This window comes from Sardina pilchardus, chromosome 17 (genome assembly GCF_963854185.1).
Source record: "Sardina pilchardus chromosome 17, fSarPil1.1, whole genome shotgun sequence".
In the NCBI taxonomy this organism is placed as follows: Eukaryota; Metazoa; Chordata; class Actinopteri; order Clupeiformes; family Clupeidae; genus Sardina; species Sardina pilchardus.
The window spans coordinates 14,496,997-14,508,923 of NC_085010.1; the positions used below are offsets into that span (position 1 = coordinate 14,496,997).

The following is an 11,927-nucleotide window of genomic DNA, read 5'->3' on the forward strand; positions in this document are numbered from 1 at the left end:
TTTCCAAAAAAAAAAGAATAAAGACTGGTCAGAAATGTACAAGAAAAAGAAAAATGTAATGGATTTTAATGGGTGAAGGACAATGTAAACAATGTGAAATGTGGAAGAAAAAAAATGACACCGTTTGTCTACAGTACCTCAGTTAAAATTGGAGGCTACAATGTTGCATAATGCTTATTGAAGACTGGGAGCACATATCAGAACAGTGTTTTCTGTCAAGACAACAACATCAACGGAGTGAAGCACATCTGTAATTGGTCTCTTTAGTGCTACGCTAACTGAAATGGACATGGAATAGTACAAAGGTGCAGACCATTTCGAACAGACTAATATTTCCACCAATATTGGGATGTTAATGTTATACAGGCTAGGATATGTGTGATAACATATATTACAACACAATAAATAAGTGCTTTATTAATATAGTATCAACAACCATCATATTGACCAAACACTCATCAGGATTGCATACCTCCAGTGAAATGTAGACATATTTTAATGTCAAGTAACAATCTTTGTTTTTTTTTTTTTTGACCAAGTTGAAAACCAGTGAAACACTTAAATCAAAAGCACCAGTCAGAATAAGTGGCCCAAGATTGGCCCCTTTCGGCACTTCAAGGCACTTGAAACCCAGCTGCTATAGTAACTCCATATCGATATTACGAAAAGAGCCTGGTCTAGTAATCATCAAAGAAGGATTCATGACATAAAATGAAACGAACAAAAGCTGGGGTTTTTTTTTGTTTTAAAAAAGAAGACGAGTATAAATACATATGTACAAGAACTAAAAAGGCGTTTGTCTCCACTTACGTAGTATTTTTACAGTCGGTATATCGATTTCTCATGGATTTAGAAAAAAATTGGCAGGAATTCACACTTTTCTCACATAAACGTGTGTTGTAAGGCCAGGCATTGTGCTACAATAGAAACCGTGTGTTGTGTGACTTTACATAGGCATCCAATGGAGTAGTTAGTTCGAACCCATCTGATGAGATCAGCCCGGATCTTGGTCAATCTATCTTTTTTTACTTTCCTGGTCCGCCTCTCCGGAGTTTGCTTTGGATTCAGAGGACGAGGCTTTCAGTTTGCTCGTATCTATGGGAAAGAGACAGAAAAAGCAGGAAGTGACTCGACTGAATACATATGTACATTTGTTAACATGCACATAATTAACTTTATATACATATAAAGTTAATTATGTGCATGTTAACAAATGTACTGTACTTCATAATAAGATTTCCACAGATTCTCACTCATAAACATGCTTGATGCAACCACACAAACAGGCACACTTAACACTTAATCTGAAACACACACTTACACACGCACCCACCCACCTTCCCACCCACTCACACACACACACACACACAGACACACACACATACGCGCGCTCACCCTGCAGCCAGCGGATCTGTGTGGCGGGGCCGTAGCCCTGCTCGTTCTTGGCGGCGATGCGAAACACCACGGCCGGCCGCGCCGAGCAGTCGATGTGGGCGTTGCCCAGGTGCGACGGGCTGACCGTGCAGGAGGTCTTGGTGCCGCGGTAGATGCGGATGAAGGCCATTTCGCCGCCGGCCGCGCCCGCCGCGGTGGTGGTGGTAGCGGCAGCGGCGGCGCTGCTGGACCCCCCGCGGCTCTTCCGCACAGCCAGGTACATGCTGTACTCCTGGATCTTCCCCGACGGCGACGCGGGCGACTCCCAGCTGATGTGCACGTTCTCAGACACCTGGACACCAGACGAGACAAGACGAGAGGCGAGAGACACGTCACAGGAGCAGGTTTTAACAACACGCCGTTAGGGATAGTAAATCAAGGAACAGAACATGAGGGGTGATCCAAACAACATTGGTTGTACTGTTACCCAATTGTATCAAAGGTCTGGAAACAGTCAGTAAACATTGGTCGTAGTGCTATCCAATTGTGTACAGTGATATTTCCAAATGCATTCTTGGTGGGTCCGTGTATGCTTCGTTCATTTGATATTGAATTGAGAATCCAACATCAAAAAATTACTTGTTATTTCATTATTTGGTTATGAATGTGATACGAAGAAGCAAATAACGCTTTGTTTTTCAGACTTTTGATTTTGTGGTCAGATCCAAAGTAGAACATTTAAAAAACGGGCTTAGGGCCAAAACTGATTTTGATATTTTTTTTTTTTTCGATTCCGTATCACATTCATCAACAAATAATGAAATAACAAGTCATTTTTTGAGTTTGGATTCTCAATTGAATATCAAATGAACGAAGCATACACGGACCTTGGTGCAGCCCCTTGAGTTGGGCCATTTTCATTACTCTTAGCCAGACTCTAAATATTTCTAGATCCTTTACAGCTGCAGCCACAGAATGGCGTTGTACCTTGCTGATCTTGACAGCAGAGGGCGCTCCGGGGAAGCCAGGCTGGCAGGTCTTGTACTCGCTCGCAGCGCTGAAGTCTCCCTGGCCGAGGCTGTTGATGGCACACACTCTGAACCTGTAAGTGACACCTGGCTCTAGAGAGTGTTTCTCTCTGCCCTCGTAGCACTCGTGTATCCACTGTTTGACCTGAATGAAGAGACAAGACATGCCCAGAAATGTAAAAAAACCCCTCCTTGGTTGTGTCTCAAACAGCATACTTCCGTCAGTTCCCTGCTAATGTGCACTGAGCACTTTCTTGCATTGTGTTTGTGCCCACTTGTTAGTAGTGTCCCAATATCTGCACTATATACTTAAACTAATTATTTGAAGTGTGCAAGTAGGCGGTTTGAGATACAGCCCTTCTTTTTATCCAAAAAAGGTATGCAAGCACAAAATGGCGTTTCTTGCCTTGCCGTGAAATTCAGTGTATAAAATAAACATAATCCTTGCTGAAATACACCAGCGTGGTGGTGAAGTGAGCAAGAGTCCAGATACCTCTTTGGAGCTGGTGAAGTGGTACGGAGGGGGTAGTGGCTCTTCCCCTCCCGTGGGGGGCAGGTAGTACTCGGTGACCTCGGCGAATAGAGTCCTAAAGACCCCCACATCAAACCAGACAGACTCCTCCAGGCTCTCCTCTTCAGCTGGGGTCTACGCAAGGAGGAGAAAGGTCAACAATAACCAAGGGCAGTGATTAACTGCAATCAGGTACCGTCATTTCTCAACTATTAGTCGCTGAGCTTATATATTGTTTTTGCATTATTTCTTCAGCTATGAGGTTAATACACCGGGGCAGTTAATACAGTATTAATGTGGTTTTGTTTCTTTTAACTTGCATAAAACACTGTCCTGCGGCTTATACACAATGCAGTCAACCAGAAACTACTGTAAAAACCTACAGCTTCAATATGTTGAGTGTGGCCGTTAGGTGTTGGTCTGCGGGACAACAAACAGCAGCAGATTTCCCCCTTACCTGGCTCAGGTGATCCATGGAACTCCCTGGGTATGATGTAGAGTCTGCAATCCACAAACAAACAGTGCGTCAGTTTCAGTTATCATCAGATCCCACACTATACCTAAATGCTAAAAGACTGTCTGCACTTGAAGTAAGTAACACAATGTAGGAATTCCCCTTTTAGTAAATCTTCAACTCACCGTGTACCTATTTAGTGCTAAAGGGGTACCCACTTCATCTCAAACTGATGAAAAGAGTCCTGTTCCTTCATAAATCTTATATAGTGCAATACCAGACGTTCTGGGCGTGCAACAGTCAGGACAGAGACTCCATTCACCTCAGTGTAATTAGTGGGCTTGCTGTAAAGCAAGGCCCACTATTGTTCTTCTTAAGTTTACTTCTATCTTATTTATTATTTCACCCATTTTTTAAAGACGCCTCTTCTCCTAGAGCGTTTGAGCTATCGACGCGGTTCCAACACTAAAAAAATCAGGCCCGATCCGGTGTAGTGCGCGTGTTAATGTCGGATGGCTGCCGGTTGTCGTTTTTCGCCAGTTTTCAGTGCCATTGAAATGAATGGGGGACTGTTCATGCTTTGACAACACTGCTCCCTGGTGAGCAAGCCCACTCTCGCAGCTCCTCCGGGGAGATGCACATCTCTAGTTCAGTTTGAAGCCGTTCATTTACGGTAAAAACCTGCATTGTGTTGGTTTTACTCACAGGGTTCAGACTGTAGGCTGGGTCCTCTTCCACTCCTCTCCTTGGCGGGATGGGAGTCCACCTGCAGCTCGGAGCCGCTCTCACAGATCTCCACCGGGGTCTCCACGACAACACCTCCTCCCTGACAGAACACCAAAGAACCTGTGAGTAACTCTCACCAAACACCCCCTAAAAAAACAATGAAACTACCGGTACAACTCTCTGAACAAGGGTGTGTGTGATGGAAAATATAATTTGTGTGATTGATTGATTGATTGATTGATTGATTACAATTCTTTACAGACGCCATTGTACAACAGACATTTTTATGTATTTCTCTTATAAAAATCAATTAATACAGAAATAAAACACAACTATACATTATCAGTCAAAAAGATAAAAAAAAAAAACACAATGACGCCCAAGGGCTTATTGCCATTGTGGTCCTTGAATTATAACAAAACGCTGCATGACTCTGCATCCAGTGCTCTAGCGGAGCAGTCTGGAGCGACACTACAGATGTGACAGACTACAGATGTGCAGGTCCTCAGACAGAGGGACATCGTACCTTCAGTGGTGAGGTCATTTTCTTCCCAGATGACATCTTCCCACTTGGGCCGTCACGGCTCTGACCAAAAGGATTATCTGACAGATGGACTGGTAGAAACACATCAGGGTCAGTTTAGTGCTACATAATGGTCCACAATTTTACAGACCACACACACTTGAATAAACCTGACCACGGATGGAAATTAGCACCTGGCTGCCACCAGGTGCTAATTTCATATCTAATTTTGAGGGACCACAAATCTGCCAGTGGCTGGTAGATGTAGCAGCTACACAGTAATTTCCACTCCAGAGCCTTCAGCAAAAAGTAAACATATGTTCCTTGAGCAATAAGCCGTTCATTCAGTCTCTGGACATAAAAAACACCCTGCCTATGGTCGCTCACCGTCTGAGCTTCCCTCTTCCACGACCTCCGTGGACTGCTCCTGGGGGTCGACGGAGGGATCGGAGGGATACGCAGGCGGGGCGTGGGGGGGCCTGACCGGCTGTAACTGCAGGAGGTAATACTCGGCCGCAGGTAGGGGGCGCCAAGACACATGCAGCATGGAGATGGTGGATTTGACCAGCAGCACTGCACATGGGGTGGTGGGCCTCTCTGGAAAAAGGGGAAAATAGCTGTCAGGTACTTGGTTGGTTGTACTCCTCAATTCCCAGAGTTGTTAGGAATTAAGCACTTTTTAGGACTAAGCCTCAAATCCATCACTTAAATAAGCGGTCATGATTAATACATGAGCGACTGAATATTGCTTAACCTGAAGAGTGAATTCTTTTCCTGGCTCCTTCTAGAATTCTACGTGAACAATCTATAGTTTTGTACACTCTATGGAAAAGAGGGTAATCGCAGTACCCTCGGTTTGCGGACGTTCTAATCACATATTTGCGACCGTACTTCTTAGCAGGTTAAAAAATGTCTCTCTCGGTCACTACAAAGTTTTTTCCTCACCCGTCTCCAAGTACCAGAGGTCCTTGCAGCAGACCTGAATGTTCCAGCTCTTGCGGTAGCCGTCGCGGCCGCTCCAGACGTAGAGGCGTGAGCCGATGGCGGCGGCGCAGTGGCCTGCGCGGGCTCCGGGGGCGCTGGTGGGACCCTCGTCTGGAGGCTGCTGCTCCTGCTCTTGCTGCTCCTGCTCTGGGCCCAGGCGCTGCCACGTCATGGCGTCTGCAAATCAATACCAATGCAGTGTTAAAATGGCATGATTATAATATGGCATGGTGTCTGCAAAACATTATAGTACCAGTACAGTGTTGAAGCTGCAACATTTTTATCATGGCATGGTGTCTGCAAATCATTTGTGACCCTTCAAAGCGAAATCAGTCGCTTTGCGCACAACATGCTTTTGAGAAAATCCACAATAAACAAACTTAAAATGTTGAATTTCACGTTTTCGCATAATTCGACAGTACAGTCTACAGTTTCATATCGTGAACTAATTTCACGGAAAAAAATACGTTTTGACTTTTAAACCCGGCGAAGATTCAACACATTTGCAGTCATTCCCGTTGTCCACGCTGTTTAAAAAGGTGATTTCTCCTCTTCTGGCATATCGTGACAGGAGAACCATGTCAACTTTGGATGTGGTTATCTTAGTGAGAGTTTATGTAATACCCTCGATATACATATCGTTGGAAAGCTTAGTTTATGGCCGTTCACGTGAGCACAATAACTTAATTTGGTAAATTTCCCGAGGCGACTGGTTTCGCTTTGCAGGGTTACATTTTAGCACCAATACAGTGTTGAACCTGCGTCATTTTGACATGGTATGATGTCTGCAAATAATTTCAACACCAATACAGTGTTAAAATGGCATAATTTTAACACCAACGAAGTCACATGCTCAGAATATGGAAAGGATAAGGCATACGAAACATTTCCCAACAAAACACATGGAGCTACAAAAACAACCCAACTGCTAAAACCAAACAAAGACCGCAGTCACTGATGCCCAAATAGATAAGCCAGCACCAGAAACGGGAAATACTGACCCAGATTCAACAGTGATAGCGAGTTAGTACAGATCCACTCCACACCGAGGGCGTTGGGCTTGTTCTCAGACTCCACCACCGGGACCCAGCCTCCAAACACATACATCCTGCCATCGGAGAGGTGGAGACGGGCCAGAGAAAGAGAGAGAAAAGCGAGACATCATTCGTCATCAAATGCCTGCGGGAAATGCAAAATTGCACAGTGAATGGTGATGGAATTTAGCCTTACTTGTTTCCTATGACGTTGGCTGAATGGAGGCTTCTGGCTATGGGGCACGGTCCTCGCATTTCCGGAGAGGACCACGTCATGGTTTCTACACAGGACAAAAGGGCAGAGGTAAGGGTGAGGACCTGCACACTGCGCACACACACATACACACACACACACACTCATCATCCAATCACCTCATAGTGCGCACACACTAATCATCCAATCAGCTCACAGTGCACTCACACTCATCATCCAATCAGCTCAACACTTGAGTCCAATTATAACATACTGCACTCTACAAAGAAAGAAAACAATAAACAAGCGTAAAGTGACTTTAAAGCTCACCAATATCCAGTTGCCACAAATCGCCAAGCCGATGTCCGCACATGCCTCCGAAGACGTAGAGTTTGGGACTGTGCCCGGGCTTGCAGTAGGCCACTGACGTGTGGGACTCACGGGCGGAGGGACCCCCACCTTTCGTGTCCGGAATACTCCAACCCTTGACCCCCGATACAGCCTGCAGCTCTAGCTCATAGAGGTCATCCAGGTACCTGCACGACAGGATGTGTGTTGGGGGACGTGGGTTATACACATCTACCTTTCTGGCAACTGAACAGTTAGGTCCACATTAACTATGTGGACAGTGACACCATTTTCTAAATATCATTTATAATCAATACCACAAGAACCAATCTGAAACAAAGCAGTCAAGATGTGTTTGAAGTTTAGACTTCCAGCTTTAATTTAAGGGGTTGAACAACAATATTTATACAAACAGTTGAAATGAACCCTACCCCTTTTATCTGCTTCATTTGTCGTGGAAAATGAATAAACATGCCACATGAAACTGCTTGTAAGTCAATATTCCTGAACAGTTAAGCTAATGTGTTATTTTAGTTCAATGCCTTAAACTTAAAAGTCCATTCTGCATCTGCACACCGCTAGAAACAAAATAAATTATCAAAATAGTTTAGGAGTTAACTGTATATTTCAGTTAACTGTTTAAAAAACTTTTTTTTGTATGCCCACAAGATGCAAGACAAACTGTCCAGGGGTATAAGACCAAATACAGAATCTACCCACTGTACATGGGAAGATCACATGTCTTTACAATCTGAATGCATTATCCTACTGTTCCGAAACTCTGTCAGTCAGTTATATGTACAGTATATTTGCAGTGAAGTGCCCACCTTAGTACATTGCCGTTAGGATCTTCACTGTCATTGGCCAGACCCCCAAACAGGTAGCATTTGTTTCCGATGAGGGTGAGACTGTGACCAATGCGAGGGCAGGGAGGGGATGCATTCTTCGGGCCTCGAGGTTTTAATTTCTTCCACAGCCAGCGACTTGCCTGAAACACATAGGGTGGAATGGACACATGAGCAAACGACTCAGAAGAGAGAAGGGAGAAGGTGTCTCTCTAGTAAAACAGATTCATAATAACAACAAAAACATGTTAGGTCAATGGCTGCTGCAGATTTCAGTTGACTTCAACTTGAAAACAAACAAAAATGGAATTCATTTAATAGCAGTTACATTTAATGATATTCAAGTAGAGTTTACATGTTCAGGACAGTATAACTGTACAAGACAGTTGTAGGCTGTAGGCTACATCTATGATGCACCACCAAATGTGCCAGGCCATACTGCAGCCTCTAAAGACAGGTGCCAATGGCATGTTACCTGTAGCTCATAGAGATTGTTGCTGTATTTGCCAAACTCCACCATGCCACCAAACACCAGGATACGGGTCCCTTCACATGCAAAGCCATGGGCAGCGCAGCCAGGAGGGATGTCTCCCCGGACCGCTGGAAGAAACCATTGCCTGGACACTGAACATCGGTAAGGAAAGAGCAAAACAAAGACATCAGCGATCAGTGACATCATTGTAGGGGACCATGCAATGTATCCATGTTGAGATTATCCATGAAAACAACAGAGCAAATGTTCCAAAGTCATAAAGAAACAGTCCGATTGATACATGTAAACCACTTTATAGTATGTCTGATCATCAAAAGCTAGCCTGTATCCAAATTGAAGAGAGAATGAATCAAGGTGATGAATCAATTCATCACCACCAACATTTGTCACACCAATCTACTGGCTTTCAATTCATTTGTATCATATGGGCTACAGTCATATAAATGAGTGGCGTTGTTTCTGCCTCCATCTTTAAGCAGTTACCCCTGTAACCAGTGAAATGGCCATCGTTGGCACCATAGACTACAGTCTATGGTTGGCACTGGCAGGGCTAGAACTAGATTCTACTCAAAGATTCTAGCGCTGAAACATAACATGGGCACTTTGTTATCTCGCCGCCAAATGAGGTAGGGCTACGTTTTGCAAATAGTACAGTAGATTACCCACATACTCAAACTCAATCATTCACGTTATACTTAGTTATGCTTGATTATCAGAGGCTGAGAGGCTAAGTTAATTGGAAAATATTAACAGAATTACAGGTTTTGAAAAAAAAAACGAGCTATCGTTATTGATGTAACGTTCGGCAATATTAGCAAACTAGCACGCTAGCTTACCAGTGTTGTAAACATGCAGGTCCTCCGAAATACCCTCGTTTCCTCCCCCAAACACTACAATTAGCTCTCGGATAGCCACAGCTCGATGGCCGTGTCGTGCCCTGGGAATAGGACCGGTGAAAGACGGAACCTTTCTCCATAGTGGACCCTCCGAGTCCGACAGCATAGTCCTATCATGGACTCAAGACGTTTAAAAACCATAGACCGCGAAGATTTGTGATAGATTGGGTAAATGAGTGACAGGATTGGTTTTCGATGGGAGGATTTTCCTCGTATTGTTTATGTTGAACCATCTTGATGCTTTATAACTCAACATTGCCACCTGCTACACTGGAGTGAGAATTACACCCCTGTGAAGCTCAAGTAGTATATTGCTCTGGTACACCTATGGGTACACCACACATTCTCAAAGGTTTCCAGATTTTGCATGAACTTAAACAATGGAAGTCAACCAAAACTCTGGCTTTACAGTAAGGGCAGGAAACAGAACAGCAACATAGTTCCTGGTTGGACTTTATTCCAGAGAGAGAGAGAGAGAGAGAGAGAGAGAGTTCATGTCTTACAAATAAAGTTTTTGAAAACTTTGAAAAAATTAGATATCATTGAGTTAAATGAATATGAGCAAACAACACAAAAAATCCATTTGAATTGCTTCTTTATTTTGTTCCCTTTTTTATATTTTAACTGATAAAGAGAGGTCTTTTTGACCATAACTGATCTACTGCAGACAGAGTGGTACAAAATATAACCGTCCAGTCTTGCACATTCTCTCCACAAAAATAAATCATGCTCTTCAATTTGTGTCCATCTCCATCCTCTACTTTTGTGTATGCAAATTAGTGTGGCGCCATTCCAATATGTGATCACTCAGGGCTTATGCATAGCCTACTCTTCTAAATATCCCCACGCCTGAGTTGAGTTTGCATACGTCTACCAAGCTGCTAAGCTGGTCACATGCTAACCCTACAGTCATTTATTAACAATTATAGTATAGACACACAAAATAATGAGTTGCTTATTTTTTGACAAAGGGAAATAAATTGGCCTAGGCTTACAGAATAGTTACAGTGTTTTCCAAAAGCAAAACTGAAGAAAAAAACCCCACCAATGTGTCGTTGATTTTGCACTCTCTCTAGTTACTAGGGTTATCATGCTGTAAGGACACTTTCAGTAAGTGATCCTCTAAGAACTCAACGACTAGCTATACTTCAGGTTGATTCAAGATGGGCTTCACATATTCGGTTCCTAAGTGAACCACAAAACTCATCAAACCAGTTTAGTTCATGAGGTCCTGACACGTGTCTCACTACGCCACAGTCCTCTCCAGTGAATGCTTTATCGCCGGCTCTGCTTGAGTTGTTTGGTTGGCCCCCATGCCAGAACCTGGACAAAGAGAAATAGCTGTTGGTTCTGACTGATTCCTCTTTTCACTTCTCTCTGTCAGTCTAGTAAAATAACCAGCTGTGTGACTTACTTGAGTTTCAGATCAGTGTCGTCCACCCACTTCCAATGTCCTTCTTTCTCAGAATCCGTCAAACCGATCCAGAAGCCATCCGTTGGATAGATTAATAATTTCCTCATGATGTAAATCTATTTAAAAAATATATATTTTAAAATATGTATAATTTCAGCTCCTAAGTAAAGTGATCAAAAACACAAAGCTCTTTTTGATCTCCATCCTCATACCTGTTCCACCCTGCTGTCTATGATCACCAGACGCCCACCATCTGAGACACACCTGTCTCTACTCGCAGTCCAGTTTAATGTATCATGAGAGAAGTAGTAACAAGTCCCATTCAAGGATTCCCAGCCATCAGCACACTGACCTGCTGAAGGGCCTGCAACTGAGATAAACAAGCAACTTAGAACCCAAAGGAGTCCGAATCACCAGTGTATTGTTCTGGTAACTATAGCAATACTAAACTCACACATTATGCACAGCAGTATGGCCACACCTATAAGCAGAGTAAAGAGAGTGCCAACAGCCAGCCTGAAATATTTATAACCCCCTAATAAAAAAGAAAAAGTTGCATAGTACTGCAGAGATGATTATTTCTATGAAAATAAAAGTTCTCATTCCCAGTTCTATTACTCAATGTTACATGTAAGATGGTTAAAAACTGTAATAACAACACAGTGTTTGTTTTCTGAGTGTAAAATTTAAGTTTTCTTGTTTAGGGTTTTTGTTTAGCTGACTATTCCAATGATTTTATGCAAAGATGCATACTTCTCCTTCCCTTTTACAGTGCACAGGAAAACCCTAACATATTTGCAGATGTTTGCCATGTAACCACATGGACACAACATATTTTTCCCTCAAAATTGACTGCATTTTACACATAATATGACTTGCTTACCTTTTTCTTCCTCTTCAGGTTCTGTGTTCTCGGTCTCTCTACCATTACTCTTTAACTTAGCAGCAGAGAAGACTACAACAGTGTAGACATCATGCATCTTTATCAGGTCTGGTGCTGGCGCGAGGCTTGTGGAACTGCAAGCTAAAGGGTTTGTGGTGACCAATATAGATGGTAGGTGCAAAAAAAGGCATTGCAACTGTTTCTCATCACACATTTTAGAG

At 43.3% G+C, this 11,927-nt stretch overlaps 1 protein-coding gene across 1 annotated transcript; it reads right to left on the bottom strand.

The window, feature by feature from the left end:
• Positions 1-37: 37 nt before the first annotated feature.
• hcfc2 (host cell factor C2) lies at positions 38-9,615 on the bottom strand. Its single transcript, XM_062518447.1, has 15 exons — positions 9,350-9,615; positions 8,496-8,644; positions 8,003-8,163; positions 7,158-7,363; positions 6,831-6,915; positions 6,602-6,708; positions 5,562-5,777; positions 5,004-5,213; positions 4,620-4,708; positions 4,073-4,193; positions 3,371-3,414; positions 2,896-3,048; positions 2,362-2,547; positions 1,396-1,726; positions 38-1,095 (listed from the first exon to the last, which is right to left on the bottom strand). The coding sequence occupies exons 1-15, from the start codon at positions 9,513-9,515 to the stop codon at positions 1,016-1,018; spliced, it is 2,304 nt and encodes a 767-aa protein (XP_062374431.1). The 5' UTR covers positions 9,516-9,615; the 3' UTR covers positions 38-1,015.
• Between the last annotated feature and the right edge of the window lie 2,312 nt (positions 9,616-11,927).

Coding starts and splice junctions, on each gene's coding strand:
- hcfc2 (XM_062518447.1), bottom strand. CDS start 9,515: ATGCTGTCGGACTCGGAGGGTCCACTATGGAGAAAGGTTCCGTCTTTC. Junction 6,916..7,157: donor TTTGTGGCAACTGGATATTG/GTGAGCTTTAAA, acceptor TGTCCTGTGTAG/AAACCATGACGTGGTCCTCT. Junction 6,709..6,830: donor GCCAACGTCATAGGAAACAA/GTAAGGCTAAAT, acceptor CTCCGATGGCAG/GATGTATGTGTTTGGAGGCT.